General features: G+C 36.4%; 1 protein-coding gene across 10 annotated transcripts in view; it reads right to left on the bottom strand.

Annotated features, from left to right (window-relative positions):
• Positions 1 to 17,199, bottom strand: part of ZNF385B (zinc finger protein 385B) — a 432,563-nt gene that overhangs the window by 89,912 nt on the left and 325,452 nt on the right. The window contains exon 1 of one of the 10 annotated variants that reach the window (XM_007190390.3): positions 14,117 to 14,261. The exons of 8 other annotated variants lie outside the window; for them this stretch is intronic. In XM_007190390.3, the coding sequence (XP_007190452.2) occupies positions 14,117 to 14,180 (64 nt within the window). In that variant the 5' untranslated portion in view covers positions 14,181 to 14,261. Of the gene's footprint in view, positions 1 to 10,428; positions 10,493 to 14,116; positions 14,262 to 17,199 lie in introns of those variants that run through there. One more of the 10 variants, XM_028168596.2, reaches the window with a different exon arrangement.

Consider the following 17,199-nt stretch of genomic DNA (forward strand, 5'->3'; position numbering starts at 1 on the left):
TATGCACCCAACATAGGAGCACCTCAAAACATAAGACAAATGCTAACAGCCATAAAAGGGGAAATCAACAGTAACACAATCATAGTAGGGTACTTTAACATCCCACTTTCACCAATAGACAGATCATCCAAAATGAAAATAAATAAGGAAACACAAGCTTTAAATGATACATTAAACAAGATGGACCTAATTGATATTTATAGGACATTCCATCCAAAAACAACAGAATACACTTTCTTCTCAAGTGCTCATGGAACATTCTGCAGGATAGATCATATCTTGGGTCACAAATCAAGCCTTGGTCAATTTAAGAAAATTGAAATCTTGTCAAGTATCTTTTCCGACCACAACGCTATGACACTAGATATCAATTACAGGAACAAATCTGTGAAAAATACAAACACATAGAGGCTAAACAATACACTACTTAATAACCAAGAGATCACTGAAGAAATCAAAGAGGAAATCAAAAATACCTAGAAACAAATGACAATGAAAACACGACGGCCCAAAACCTATGGGATGCAGCAAAAGCAGTTCTAAGAGGGAAGTTTATAGCAATACAGTCCTACCTCAAGAAACAAGAAACACCTCAAATAAACAACCTAACCCTACACCTAAAGCAATTAGAGAAAGAAGAACAAAAAACCCCCAAAGTTAGCAGAAGGAAAGATATCATAAAGATCAGATCAGAAATAAATGTAAAAGAAATGAAGGAAACAATAGCAAAGATCAATAAAACTAAAAGCTGATTCTTTGAGAAGATAAACAAAATTGAAAACCCATTAGCCAGACTCATCAAAAAAAAGGGAAAAGACTCAAATCAATAGAATTAGAAATGAAAAAGGAGAAGTAACAACTGACACTGCAGAAATACAAAGGATCATGAGAGATTACTACAAGCAACTATATGCGAATACAATGGACAACCTGGAAGAAATGGACAAATTCTTAGAAAAGCACAGCCTTCCAAGACTGCACCAGGAAGAAATAGAAAATATAAACAGACCAATCACAAGCACTGAAATTCAGACTGTGATTAAAAATCTTCCAACAAACAAAAGCCTAGGACCAGATGGCTTCACAGGCGAATTCTATCAAACATTTAGAGAAGAGCTAACATCTATCCTTCTCAAACTCTTCCAAAATATAGCAGAGGGAGAAACCCTCCCAAACTCATTCTACAAGACCAGCATCACACTGATACCAAAACCAGACAAAGATGTCACAAAGAAAGAAAACTACAGGCCAATATCACTGATGAACATAGATGCAAAAATCCTCAACAAAATACTAGCAAACAGAATCCAACAGCACATTAAAAAGATCATACACCATGATTAAGTGGGGTTTATCCCAGTAATTCAAAGATTCTTCAATATACACAAATCAATCAATGTGATACACCATATTAACAAATTGAAGGAGAAACACCATACGATCATCTCAATAGATGCAGAAAAAGCTTTTGACAGAATTCAACACAAATTTATGATAAAAACCCTTCAGAAAGTAGGCATAGAGGGAACTTACCTCAACATAATAAAGGCCATATATGACAAACCCACAGAAAACATCGTCCTCAATGGTGAAAAACTGAAACCATTTCCACTAAGATCAGGAACAAGACAAGGTTGCCCACTCTCACCACTATTATTCAACATAGTTTTGGAAGTTTTAGCCACAGCAATCAGAAATAAGAAATAAAAGGAATGTAAATCGGAAAAGAAGAAGTAATGCTGTCACTGTTTGCAGATGACATGATACTATACAGAGAAAATCCTAACGACTCTATAAGAAAACCACTAGAGCTAATCAATGAATTTGGTAAAGTAGCAGGATACAAAATTAATGCACAGAAATCTCTTGCATTCCTATACACTAATGATGAAAAATCTGAAAGAGAAATTAAGGAAACACTCCCATTTACCATTGCAACAAAAAGAATAAAACACCTAGGAATAACCCTACCTAAAGAGACAAAAGACCCGTATGCAGAAAAGTATAAGACACTGATGAAAGAAATTAAAGATGATACAAACAGATGGAGAGATATACCATGTTCTTGGATTGGAAGAATCAACATTGCGTAAAGGACTATACTACCCAAAGCAATCTACATATTCAATGCAATCCCTATCAAACTACCAATGGCATTTTTCACAGAACTAGGACAAAAAATTGCACAATTTGTATGGAAACACAAAAGATCCCGAATAGCTAAAGCAATCTTGAGAACGAAAAATGGAGCTGGAGGAATCAGGCTTCCTGACTTCAGACTATACTATAAAGCTACAGTAATCAAGACAGTTTGGTACTGGCAGAAAAACAGAAATATAGATCAATGGAACAGGATAGAAAGCCCAGAGATAAACCCACACACACATGGTCACCTTATTTTTGATAAAGGAGGCAAGAATCTACAGTGGAGAAAAGATAGCCTCTTCAATAAGTGGTGCTGGGAAAGCTGGACAGCTATATGTAAAAGAATGAAATTAGAACACTCTCTAACACCATACACAAAAATAAACTCAAAATGGATTTAAGACCTAAATGTAAGGCCCGACACTATAAAACTCGTAGAGGAAACCATAGGCAGAACACTCTATGGCATCAATCACAGCAAGATCCTTTTTGACCCACCTCCTAAAGAAAGGGAAATAAAAACAAAAATAAACAAATGAGATGTAATGAAACTTCAAAGCTTTTGCACAGCAAAGGAAACCATAAACAAGACGAAAAGACAACCCTCAGAATGGGAGAAAATATTTGCAAATGAAGCAACAGACAAAGGATTAATCTCCAAAATACACAAGCAGCTCATGCAGCTCAATATCAAAGAAACAAACAACCCAATCCAAAAATGGGCAGAAGACCTAAATAGACATTTCTCCAAAGAAGATATACAGATTGCCAACAAACACATGAAAGGATGCTCAACATCACTAATGATTAGAGAAATGCAAATGAAAACTACAATGAGGTATCACTTCACACCAGTCAGAATGACCATCATCAAAAAAATCTACAAACAATAAATGCTGGAGAGAGTGTGGAGAAAAGGGAACCCTCTTGCAGTGTTGGTGGGAATGTAAATTGATACAGCCACTATGGACAACAGTATGGAGCTTCCTTAAAAAACTAAAAATAGAACTAGCACGTGACCCAGCAATCCCACTACTGGGCATATACCCTGAGAAAAGCATAATTCAAAAAGAGTCATGTACCACAGTGTTCATTGCATCTCTGTTTACAATAGCCTGGACATGGAAGCAACCTAAGTGTCCATTGACTGATGAATGGATAAGGAAGATGTGGCACATATATACAATGGAATATTACTCAGCCATAAAAAGAAACGAAATTGAGTTATTTGTAGTGAGGTGGATGGACCTAGAGTCTGCCATACAGAGTGAAGTAAGTCAGAAAGAGAAAAACAAATACCGTATGCTAACACATATATATGGAATCTTAAAAAAAAAAAAAGGTTATGAATTACCTAAGAGCAGGACAGGAATAAAGATGCAGATGTAGAGAATGGACTTGAGGACATGGGGAGCAGGAATGGTGAGCTGGGACGAAGTGAGAGAGTGGCAGGGACTTATATACACTACCAAATGTAAAATAGACAGGTAGTGGGAAGGAGCTGCATAGCACAGGGAGATCAGCTTGGTGCTTTGTGACCACCTAGAGGGGTGGGATAGGGAGGGTGGGAGGGAGACGCAAGAGGGAGGGGCATGGTGATATATGTATATGTATAGCTGATTCACTTTGTTATACAGCAGAAACTAACACACCATTGTAAAGCAAGTATATTCCAGTAAAGATGTTAATATATATATATATATATATATATATATATATATATATATATAACTATGCTTTCATCAATTCCCTCACCTCAACCTTGCTGTTTTCACTTTTAAAACCTGCTTTTTAATATCACTTCACCAAAACGGATTGCTTCAAAGGACGTTTTTGCAAGTGGAAAATGAGTGGGAATAAACTGCACTTTTTGCACGGGTTAGTTTGGGCTTTGATCCCTCTGTCACCTTTTCCAGATTTTGCTGCTGCTGTTGCTGCTGGGGAACATTTCTCCTCACCTCGGTATGCCCAAAAGTCAGTGGGAGATACAAGCAGAAATTGGGCCAAAATGCATTGCACCCTGAAAGAAAATGCTTAATTTCTCTAAAACTCAAGGACTCACTGAGGAAAAAAAAGATTGAAAATATAATGAGTAGGTATTTCAACACAAAGGGTGGTATAATGTTCCCATTACATTGCTGTTCTCGTGGAACAGAGCCAACCCTCTGTCATTTGTACCAAGGATTTGGCAATATTACGTAAAATACTTCCTATATATATTTCTGTTTCAAAGCATAGGATATAATCTTGTATATGTCATAATAAATTGAGTCATAATAGGTCTCTACCTTATTTGAAAATAAGGCTTTTTATATCAGTTAATGTGTATATATTTATCAAACTCCCTTTACTAAAATTAAACACACATGTACAAACATGCATACCCCAAAGATCTAACAGTCACAACTCTCATTATGGAAATTCCACACATCCGTATATTCTCCCATAAGCATGCAATTAACCTTCTTCCATAAATTTCATTTTGATGGTAAAATCCAAGTTGTATTCATCTACAGCTACGAAACCAACAATATGTGAAGGGCAACTCACCACTATGGTCATAAAGAAAACTATTATTTCAGCCAACTGCCTCTGTAACATAACAGGTGCCTTACTATGTCAGTGGATTATGTCATAATCCAGCACAATAAAACCTCAATTGAGGACCAGGTGACAGTTGAAATGATTGCCGTAGTCTTGACCCTAAGAAATAGACCTTTGAAGGTCTACTTAGGTTATAACTTTGAGGCTTTCTTTATGTACCAAAACACAAACAAACAAAACATCTCATTCTTAGAAAGGAGAGCACGCCAAAGTCACAGAAAATCTGCATGGAGAAGCATTTACAGAATGAGATCAAATGTGCATACAGTCTACAATATATCCTGCAGCAGGAGTTTCTTCCAATGCCGTTATTATGTATGTTTGCTTTAGTGAGTACTGAAATAAAAAACTTCACATACTATAAAAATCTATTAGGCAGAGACAATGTCGATTATAGAACTCCCAAAGATTTCTTTAAAGAAATTAAAATGAGTGGCATTTCAGATTTTCCACTAAACTCAGATTTCTCTTTTTATTGCTTTTCCAGGTTTGTTGCGCCTTATACGGAGTAACTTTCCCTCTTACCAGTCACCAACCAGCAGCTCCTCCACCCCTTCCCTCACTATTTCCATTTTTATCAGTCTGCCATGTGAGAAAAACAAGAATCGAAGTGTGGGAGAAAGGTGAATAGTTTATGTGACTGATAAACGGTTGTGCTTCTGAAAAGGCCACACAACATAATAACAGAGATAACATTTTTATAGTGCATATACCAGGCACTACCCTAAGCACATTACATATGCATACACATATATAAGTATATAACATATCCATATATACTCATTTATATATATAAAATTATATATTTATATCATTTTTATCATATATCATTTATACATTAATATTATATATTAAGTATATACTCATTTCTGTATATTAAATGAGTATATGTACAAGTACATATACAAATAGACTTATAATAACCCAATGAACAAGGTACTATTACTAGCCCCGTTTTATAGATGACAAACTGAGGCACCAAGAGGTTAAGTCCAATTTCATACAGTTTGTACGAGGAGGAGTCAGGATTCAAACCCAGGCAATCTGACTACTTAATTCTGCTTTTTACTACTATGTCATGGTAACCAAATTGAATATCTGAAAATACCTTAGTTACATACACACACTCTCTAGCTGTAGACAGAAACATTTTACCATCAAACTAAGAGATTTAAAATGTTGGATCTCCTTTGCATCTGAGAAATCGTTAAAACTTTCATTTGAGCTTAATATAGTATTGATGCTGAGATAACTAAAATATATGTTTTTTTAATGCTCTATAAGAATATATTTATCTAAAAATAACCTTCCCCAAATAATAGTATTATTTAATTCAGTAAACACTTATGGGGGACCAACTGTACAAGGCACAGTGCTGACAGTTACAGGGAGTATAAACTGAGCAGACAGAATTTATTTTACTTACTAAGAGAAGATAATAAAATAAAAACTACCATTTAGTGAGATTCTGCTCTATGCCAGGTACTGTGCTAAGTGATTTGTGTCCCTTATTTTATTAAATTATAACACAATTCTATGAGGTTTGTATTATTATTCCCATTTTACAGTTGAGAAAGGTAAGGCTTGGAGAGATTAAGATCACAATATATGGTAGGGTCTGGGTCCAAACTCCTGTTTGTTTGACTCTAAAGCTCATGCAATCATTCCAAAAAGTAGGCTATTTATAAATTTGTTACGTGAAAAAGATTCTATCATCAAATACATATAGAAAATGTTGGTTTCATGGAAGTTTGAAATGGTTTTTTTTCTGCAAAACTTCTTGGAGCTTTTAATTTAGTAATGGGTACTGTGAATGTCTAGGCAGATATAATTTCTACCCTCAATTTGAGAATGAATCAATCCTTTTTATTTTCATAGAGGTCTGGGATAACCATGATACTATGGCATGTCCTTCAGGCTGCTGTCTTATACACATTAAAAGCACCAATTCAGGAGAAAGCAGATGACTTTCAGGTCCACCACTTTCTTGTTGTATGACCTTAGACAAGTGATTTTACTTCTATACACCTCTATTTTCTTTTCTATAAATTGGAGAAAATACGACGACCTACATTATAGGACTGGTAGGAGAACTAACTGAGATTTTTCTATACAAAGTACTTAACCCTGTGCCTGACACCTAGCAAGTGTTCATTAAGTTTCTGTTACTGTAGTTATGAACTATTCCTACCCCTGTGACACTATGCCATATCCCTGGAGAGCATAAATAGTTAAATCCATTAATACTTATAAAAGGCAGGATATGTCAGTGGTCATATATTATCAACAAAATTTTAAGGAAGTTCAAGAGAGAAAGAAATTAGATCTAGTTAGGAGCTGGGTTCATAAATATTTCCATAGGTGAACTATCTCTTAAGACAAGACTGAGGAATGGTTAGTATTTTGAGAGGTGGGTATGGGAGAATGGTGAAGGGAACTGCATAAGCAAAAAGCATAGAAATATGGAATGTCTTAAAATTTAAAACTTGTTCAGGCACTCAGGAGTTCTTAGTGTTTCTGGATCAGAAGGTAAACAATAAAGAGAAAAGCAGAACATCTTTGTGACCTTGGAGTAAGCAAAGGTTTCTTAAATGGGAAACAAAAAGTGCTAATCATAAAAGAAAAAAATGAGAAATATACTCTATTAAGAATACGAATGTAAGGATAAGACATGATCAAGGGAATGAAAAGGCCATCCAGAGAGTATGAGATGATATTCACAATATACGTATTTTGACAAAGGACATGAATCTAGGATAAAGAACTCCTACAGATCGGTAAGACAAAGACAACACAGTAGGAAAATTGGGCAAAAGACTTGAATGGACACTTCACAAAAGTAGATACTAAAATGGCCTGTAAACATATGAAAAAGCACCTAACTTCATTGGTCATTAGGGATATGCATTAAACTAAGAGATATTGCTACATACCCACAAGAATGGTTACAATGAAGAAAGACAGAGATTACCAAGTGCTGACAAGGATATGGAGCAACCAGAGCTCTTATCTGAAGTGTAAATTGTTATAACTACGTTGAAAAACGATTTAGCAATGTCTACTAAAACTGAATATACACTTACTCTATGACTCAGCAATTCTACTTCCAAGTATATAGCTAACAGAAATGATCTGTATGAGAAAGTTCATAGCAATACTATACATAATAGCCCCAAATTGAAAATTGGCCAATTAACTAATCAACAATAGAAAGAATAATTCTGGTATCTTCACACAACTTGACATTCACATAATGGAATATAGCAATAAGAAAAAATGGTATATGGTGACGTGAAACAACGAATAAACCTTGTAATGTTGAGAAAAATAACTAAAATAAAGGAACATACATCAACATGCTGTATGATACCATTTATTTCAAGTACACAATCAGGCAAAACTAATCTATGCTGTTAGTTAAGATTATGGCGATTTTTGTAGGAAGGGTAGGATGAGGTTAGGGTGCAGTGACTGGAAGGGAGCATGAAAGGGACTTCTAGGATATTAGAAATGTTCTTTTATTAGATCTTAGTGCTAGTTTCACAGGTGTGTATGTTTGTATACATTCATTCAACTGTACATTTATGTGCACTTTTCTGTATGTTACATTTCAATAGAAATTTTTTAACAGTGATATATTTAATGTTATTAACTTTAGTAAACTACTTTGACACATAGAGGCAAAATTCCTCAACAAGAAAAACATCTTGAAATACTCTCAAGTTTGCGTAATTTTAAGATAAATATGTTTTCTTAAGTTGTTTTTTCTACTGCCAGCTTGATTTTGCTCAAAATGATTTGTGAGAAAATAAAAGTTCCCTTTAATGCTGATATTTCCTTGCTGCATTTCATAAGTGGCTAGAGGAGACTGACACAGAATCCAGGGATGCCAAAGAGAAAAAAGTATATCTAGAACTCTGAGTCTGTAAAATCTTAACAATTAGCAGTTTTGTGCCTGAATCTCCCTTGGGGCAGTTCAGGGTTCCCTCCAAAGTGCTCCAACAGCAGCAGCATTCTGGCAGAATGTTGACTTTAAAAATAAATTCTTCTGAGTACCACCCTGAAGTTTATAAGCAATAATGAAGTGCTACATCAAAAGCAGCAGTGAAGCCACATCCTGATTTAAGCCGCAATGTCCTTTGGGTTAGTGGTAATATGCCAGCTTTTACACAAATTGATGAATCTTTCACTAAGATGCAATGAATGACTTTTTGGATGTGTAGCAATAGAATACATATAGCCCAGTGGTGGTTCATTTACATCTGAATATTTTGTCCATGCACTGTTTCTTATATTTAAATGTTGAAAAAATGGGTAAGATTTATTTACTATAGAGTACAAAATACAGTTTGATTAAACATGTGACATACTTCATTAGCTGCAATCCTTTTTTAAAGCAGCATTGAAAAATCTGAGAATTTCAGAATTTAAGTAAAGAAGAGAATTGGTTCACAAAAAAGTCTTAAGAACCAATTGTCTTCTTTAAGCTGAATTTAAATAATTTTTTCTCTGTTACAGTTTTCTTCACTTGTAACCCAGTATTATTAAGCAGGACCGTGAAAAGAAGGAAACTCAAAGAAGAGAAAACAGAGTTCTGACAAATGCTTTGTCAAGTTTTTTGAAATAGTTTTTAATACACCTAACTTATCAAAAGGGAATGTCATGTGCTTAGTTCCTAAATTACTAAGTCTTTAGAGAAGCCAAAATTATCTCCAGACAGGGCTTTACTAAAATTGTCTGAGGTCGAGACTGGATTGGGAGGTCAGGAGCCTGACGAAATTTTCTGGCAAAAAGACGTAGGGAGATGGTCCTGAGCTACATTTGCCCAGTGACTCCTGTCTATGGCGTCAAGATGCTTTCTTGAAATCTGACGCCTCTTTTGGTTTCAGAGGAACTCTTTGCTCTCCCTTTACAGCATGCTAGGGACATAATGGCAGTATGACTTGTTTTAGAAACCTTCCTAAAACTACAGACTTTCCTAGGAAAGACAACTATGTTTCTCAAACTGCTGAATATTTCTAGAGGAACTATAGTTCATAAAATTTTAGCAGTAAAATAATTTAGGAATTCACCCTTCATCTTATATGAGAAAAAATGGGGTTAGGAGAACTTAATCCAGCATGATACCTGACTGATGGTAGGAACCAAATTTAGAGCTCATTGCCCAGAGACACTATTTCAAATACTTGTCTGTATAATCAAAGATGTACAAGGATCATATATTGAAGTCTTTATCTTCTTTAAAAATTTAAGTAGATTAGTATTTAGTCTGTTTCCCTTTTGTATATAGACTGAAATTTAGAAGTACTCATTTTTAAATGAGATTTTAATTTTAACGGTTTTATTAATATGAATACTGGAAGAAATTAAATGAAAGAGAAAATCTCATGTGGCCAAGAGCCAACATTCTTTCCCTTTTAAAGAGCAGCAGCTGATTGATTACAACACCTAATTTTAAATAATTATTTTAGTATTCCCAATGGGGAGAAAAAGAGAGAACCAAAATTCATTCAAACTATGCTTTCAACCATACTGTTTGGATCAATATAACTAATTCAAATAGCTTCACAGGAGGAGGTACACACATTTCTGTTGGTGGCTTTCATACCAAAGTTCTATCAGAACAGCAACAAAAATGCTATCTGAAAAGACACATTTTTCCAAGCAATGGCAACTGACCTTCTACTGGAACAGATCGAAGAAGCAGGGCCTTACGGGGACAGCTCACAGGAAGGGCCAGACTGCAGGGGCTGTACACAACTCAGGAGGTCAGCACACCCAGCTGCTGCTATAAATTCTAGCTCCGGGACACCAAATGTTTTGCCCCCTAGTTTCAGAGAATTTCAGTTTTGCATTCAGTGCCTAGGCTGTTTACATTTAAGAACCAAAGATGGGGAAAGAAAAGAAGAATACTGGTTTACTTAATGGTCCTTTTAAAAAGATATTTTTCTCCCAGAAACTCCCCCAATTTAAAGAAACAAAGTTAATATTTGCTCTGCCAGTGTTCTCTACTCCCACCTTGGTAGAGAAAAGAGGTTTCCTTAGCTTAAATATTAACCAGACATTTCAAAGCTATTCAAAAGCTGTTGCCCATGTTAAAAAAATTTTAAAAAAAAGTAATAGGCACCTAGAAAACACAAAATGGGAATAAAGAGAAGAGTAAAAACTGTGTTAAAATCCTTTTCCCTTTTTGCATGCCTATCTCATGACCACCATAATTATAACGCACCATAGAGAATTCAGAAAAAATCCTAGTGGAGTATTATAATGATTACATAGTGACTGTCATAGATGAGGCCACTCTTGGTCCTCTATCAGCCAAGAAGCCATTTTTATCCAGGAGCAGTAGAGATGGCTCCCACCTGGCAGCCAGGGCTGCTGTGTAAGCAGCATGAAAGCCACCATTCCATCCCTGTGGAAACCTGGTATGGGGTGACGAATCTGGCCATGCGAGGGATAGGGTGAGCTGAAATTGTGGGTAATGGGGAGACAGTGGGGTTAGAATGGGGAAAAGGATGAGGCGGATTTGGAGAGGAAAGGAAGAGTGGTGTAAGTTTGGCTGAATTTTGCCAAGTGGACTAGAATTGGCACCAATGCCTTATTTGGAATTTCCTACCACCTCACTCCTAAAATGATTTTCTTCTTTTTCATCTTCAGTTGTTTGGCAGAAATCTGTATAGAATGAAGTAAACCAGAGCAAAAACTGTATCAGTAGGAACAACCTAATTAAGCAGGGCATCTAAGTCCTTCAAACAAAGGAGCTGGGCAACTGGGAGACACCCTTATCCTGAGAAACACGGAGAGTCTTGTGACGCGGGGATGCTTGCACTCCAAAGGGTCTTTAGTGGGTATTAAACAGAATGGCCAATCCCTGGCCTGGTTTCTTGGAACTCTGCCACTGTCCTGACATCCTAGAAATGGATGCTACTTGCTTCAGTCATGCAGGCAGCTTCTGGGGCGCTAGTGATATGCAAAACAGCATCAGATAAGGCCCTCTGGTCAATGCCCAAGGATCTTCTGCATTGGAAGTGATTCATCATAAATGATTGTGCCTGTCCCTGTGTATCATGTTTATTCTTGTACCTTTATAATGTTTTTATTCTTTGGAATTTCTTTTTGGCTTCCCAAATGACTCCTTCTCACTCCCCCTGTGAACAGCAAAAGTCAAAGACATAATGATTTTTTAATAAGGAGCCGCATGGAAAGTAGAGAATTTAATCACAGCACTCATCATTTTCCTTTTCAATGATTTGCTTTCTAAGGCAACAAAGGAATGGAAATATTTTCTTTTAGAAGAACATTTGTTTTCACTCTTGGTCTCTTCTGAACTCCAAACAGCCTTTTAAACTCCCTTTGCTTTAAAGGACACAAATGGAAAGCAAACATTCATAAAAGTGGACCTGGTGCTCAACGCATTTAATATGACAAAGTGTGTTGAAATTTCAGTTAAAGAAAATGCAAAAAGAATCCAAAGTTCTCAAATTGCACAATCTCTATTTTCAAACTCTGATTGACTTGCGTCTCTTTTTTTCTCTAACACCCACTTCCTCTCTCTCTCTCTTATCCCGCTCTGTGTCCCTAGTCTCCTGCATCCCACCTGTTTCTCTTTTCTGCCTCTCTCATCTCTCTTAGCTCTCTGATGTCTCTGGCATTTTCTGTCACAGCCTCTGTATGCGTATGTGCCTGTCTGTCTCGCTCATCTCTTCGTCTCTGTCTCTCACCACAATACTGCTGGGGAACTAGAAAGCACTCTTAAAATTTGTCATTTGCCTTGTTTTGCAGCTATATTGTATTAATTTCATTTTCAATATTTGCTTCTATAAATCAGAAGATTAATAGCAAGATTTTGCTAATATCAGGATGAGTGTGTCCCCATAACAAGAAAACACAATTAAATTAAGGCCATATCTCCAGTTATGTCTCAAGCCGTCAGGTCAGTTGCAACAACTGAGGATTGTTTCACATGTGCTTACATGATAGTGCCTGCCACCCGCATGACAGAATGGGGCAAGTTAAGAACTTAAATCCACCATAGAATTTCATGGTATATTTTTATAGAAATTCATCATCAGTGCCCTGGGTTATACAAATACTATAACTTTTCATTGAGGAGCACAAGGTGATTTTACGTATATTAAGTAGACTTCCAAACTGTTACATGGCTTACGATCATCCCATGTTTTGCTGATGAAAAAACGATGCTCAGGGATAAATAATTCCATGACAAAGCAAATATACAAAATGAAGCCAATTATGGACCCAGGGCTAGAAAAAAATTTCTTCCAGAATCAGGTACTATAGCCTAATAGGGGTAACGACACTGAGCAACAGTGTCTGCTAAGAGGTCCCACAGTACAGGGTCTCTAGGACCTTGGAAACATTAATGCACACTGGCCTTAATGCACTCATTTTTTGCAAGAGTCTACTGAACCCTGAGTGTTTACACCCCTAATCCACAAATGAGGTAGAATGAAAGAAGCTGATGCTTTTTCAGTATTTCCCAAACCACCTGAAATCTCACTGGGGACAATTAGATAAAAACATCTTCCTACTTCCAAGAGTTTCTAAGTTTCTAACAGTAATATTTATTCACGTTTAAAAATGGCAAAATTGAAAGAAAAAGGATTTTTTAGGCGGGGAGAACTGAAGTGATAATATTAAAATAAAAATAATCTTACAAATATCTATTGTATACATACAAAATACATCTATCCTCATGACAGACAATACTCCCTCTCGAGGAGCTAAACTTACCTGGTTTCCAGAGAGATTTCTATGCCCAAAGGTCTAAATAAACATGAAGCCATTGAGTTTTGATTTGAACTAGATGGAACATTAAAAGCTTGAAATGTGCCTATCATAAAAATCATGTGACAAGAGTATAAATCACCCATGTCACTCAGTTTTATTACAGGCTACCGGCCACTGTTCTGTCAGTCTGAATGTGAATTCTTGAGCATGTACAATCATCCGCTTAAATATACTTCCTGAAGAGAATAGAAAAGAGAGAGAGGGTTCTAACATACTTGGATTAAACATAAATCTTATTTTTACCTAGTAAAAATGTGAGACAAACATCAAAAGAAAAAGGAACTATACTTCATAAAGACAAAGGAAATGTGGGAAATCTGTCACATCTTTATTATACTTAGCAAAGTGACCCAGTACTACAATTTAAATAAAAACAAGTTAGAAAAACCAAGATGATCTTGGGCAGGGGAGTCACGAAATTAGCAAAATTCTATTTGCTCTAACTCAGATACTTTTTCCCTTTTCTAAAATTGATTTTAACTGTTTTACATTTTTGTCATATACTTCATGAAAGAGTTCCCTGAGGTGTAAAAGCTGATCGGCCAGCAATGCTTACCTTGGTTTTTAAGATTACAATCCACGTTCACTTCTGCATTTGAACACTGTACGAGGCAGTACATTGAGAGATAAATAATTCCATCATTTCAACCTGGTGCTCCTGTGAAATGTGGTGCTAGGAAACAGCCGACAGGCAGTGCGTCTGAACAAATCATACGTTCTGTAATTGCCGCTTAGCTCTAATTACTACTGAGGATAGCGTTTGCAACTTGATTCCAGGGAGAGGGCAGACTACCTTCTGACGACACTGAACCAAATATATCCTAAAAGACTGACAAGTTACTTTCTTTCATGTAATTTTTCTGAGTATTTCCCAGCTACTCAGTAACTACCACTTTGCCATGGTAAAAATGAAATCAAATAATCTGACACCCACCTCTACTTTCCAACAAAGCAATTTAATTCTCTCAGAATATGCACTTATTATAACAGTTTGGAATTTTTAGTAACACTCAGACTTAAGGGGATTGTTTTTTTCTCTTCTAGGTGGGCCACGAAATCTTTATTTTGAAATTGGTTTTTATTTAAAAAAGGAATATGTTCTCAAAATATGAACTTTATTTATATTCTGCTAGTCCCAAGTAATTTATTTGCATACCATTAGACCTAGAGAATTTGTTTTCTTTTCTGTGGAGTTTTAGGTTTTAAATAAAGATTCACAACATGTAATGCAGATAATTTGATGTTGGTAACATTAATAGGGATGTTTATGCATTTCAACTCAAAAATCTAATTTCAGTTATATGGGAGAATTACCATGGTGAAATTAGCAGTTATGTAGGCTTGGAACTAAAATGATACACTTATTCCTATGCCTAACTAATTTCACTCTCCATCTAGTGGCCTCTGACCATATGATCAGAATAAGGCTTCTGATATATCCAGGTTACACAGTGTGGCTATGACCAAATGGTTGCTTTGCTTCTTCTAAGCTGATTGTCACTGACACTGTTGCATTAGCTTAGTGGGCATTTGACTGAATGAAACTTAAAATGACTGATGTTTGCAAATGTCGGGAAGGATTTTGCACTTTGGTTGTGCAACTTTTAGCATATTTGTCAACCATGGCCAACACCTTAGTGATGATGTACAGAACAAATTACACCCACTCAAATTCAGAGATTTGGTATATCTACTTAAGTCAGATTTGCATGGTAACTATCAGGGGCAGGTAAACCTAAGGGAATAATTAGATGTGGCAATCAAAATAGTAATTATAAAACCTGCTCTTAGAAATGACACATATCTCTAGGCCTCAGTTGTTATGAATAATAACAACAAAGGACTCTAAATGGAACACAGTATGGGCGCTCTATACTTATTTTCCCCCAAATAATAATTGTGTACTTCTTGCTCATGTAATACTTAGTTCTTCATGATTAAAATGAAATTATAGTCACTGCCGTGGTTTTCACTTTATTTTTAATTTTATTTTTAAAAATCTATACCTACGATAGACCTCTCCAAAGAAAACTCTTTGCTCAGTAGGGATTATGTTGATGCTTCCTTTGAAGTATTTTTCTTTCACAGAGCTAGGCAAAATATTCCATTCTTTTTTGCTTGCACTTAAATCATGCCTGATTCCTGGAGTCTTTTTCTAGAACATTTCCAGGTCTGGCACACTAGTTCATCATAAAGCTCCCAAATCCTTGATTTGTGCCTCTCATAGGTCCTTAGTTTAGTTCAGTAGTATACAAAGTGTGGTCCCCAGACCAGCAGCACCTGCATCACCCAAGAGCTTGTTAGCAAAGCAAATTCCCAGACTCCATCCCAGACCTACAGAATCACAAGCTCTGGGGGTGGGACCCAGCAATCTGTGTTTTAACCAGCCCTCCAGGTGATCTGAAGCACTCTGATGTTTGAGAACCACTGGTCCATGTATGTATGTACTAAGAGCAATAGGAGAAAGGGATAAGGAACATTTAAGCCTCTATGGGAAAAACTATGGGAGAGACAAAGGCTTATTAGCAGAGGGGTGGCATCTGAGTGGTGAGCTAAAGGATTGGAAGAGTCTGGATGAATCTGAAGGAGGCACCAGGCATCCCTCATCTGGCTAACCTATCACATGTGCCCTTGAGTTAATGCAGCCCCACCAATTCCAAGATCTTAGTCCATCAGTCACCATCTTTAGTCATTCCATTCTTAAGGAAAACAAAGAAGACTTTCCTCATTCCTATTAGCCTCTTAGTCTACCAACTACTCTCTTTTCCCTTAACTTTTAATTCCTTTTAGAGCAGCCTACACTTCCTTTTTCACTTTTATTTTTTTTTCTTTTTACTATCCCTTCACTTCACAAATCCTATGATTTGGCTTCTGATTTCTCCAGCCTAATAAAATTATGATTTTGAGGTCCTTTATCAGTCTTCCTTGACCCCTGTGCCATTGGTAAAATATGATCCCATATCTGAAACACCTCTTTTCTAAGCTCTTTTGTTATTTCCAACCACCTGCTGGACCCTTCACACCTGTATCCCATTGGCACCTCAACTTCAACTTGTACAAAATTACACTAGTCATTCCAGACCCCTGCTACCTCCCCAAGAGATGCTCCTCCTTTGGTGGTCTTTATTTCACTGCCTGGCACCATGAGTCTTCCAGGCACCACAGAGTCTAAAACTTGAAGCTGTATTTGACTTTTTCCTCTTCCCTGATCCTGAATCAAGTTAGTTATCTTTATGACCTCTCTCACCTCCTTCCCCTTTTTATACCCATTACCCATTACCTCCATTTAGGTTCTCATTAGCTGTTCACTAGCATAATCCTTCAACCATTGTATTCCCACCGTAGTCAACTGATTTCTTAAGAAGGATAGCTCAAGTCAATCATTTTTCTATTCAAATGTCTTCCATGGCTCCCCTTAGTGAGTTATGGGCTCTGAAATCCAATACACCTGTTCAAATCCCTACTCTGCTACTTACCAGCTGGGCAACATTAAAGGAATTAATTGACTTGCTAAGCCCCAGTTTTCTCAGCTGACAGGTAGGAACAAAACAGTACTCATATCTCATGAGGAGACCAGAAGGAACTAATCCACATAAATTTTCAAAGTGCAAAGAACATAGAAGGACTTAGTGAATAATA

Source organism: Balaenoptera acutorostrata, chromosome 8 (assembly GCF_949987535.1).
Source record: "Balaenoptera acutorostrata chromosome 8, mBalAcu1.1, whole genome shotgun sequence".
Classification (NCBI taxonomy): Eukaryota; Metazoa; Chordata; class Mammalia; order Artiodactyla; family Balaenopteridae; genus Balaenoptera; species Balaenoptera acutorostrata.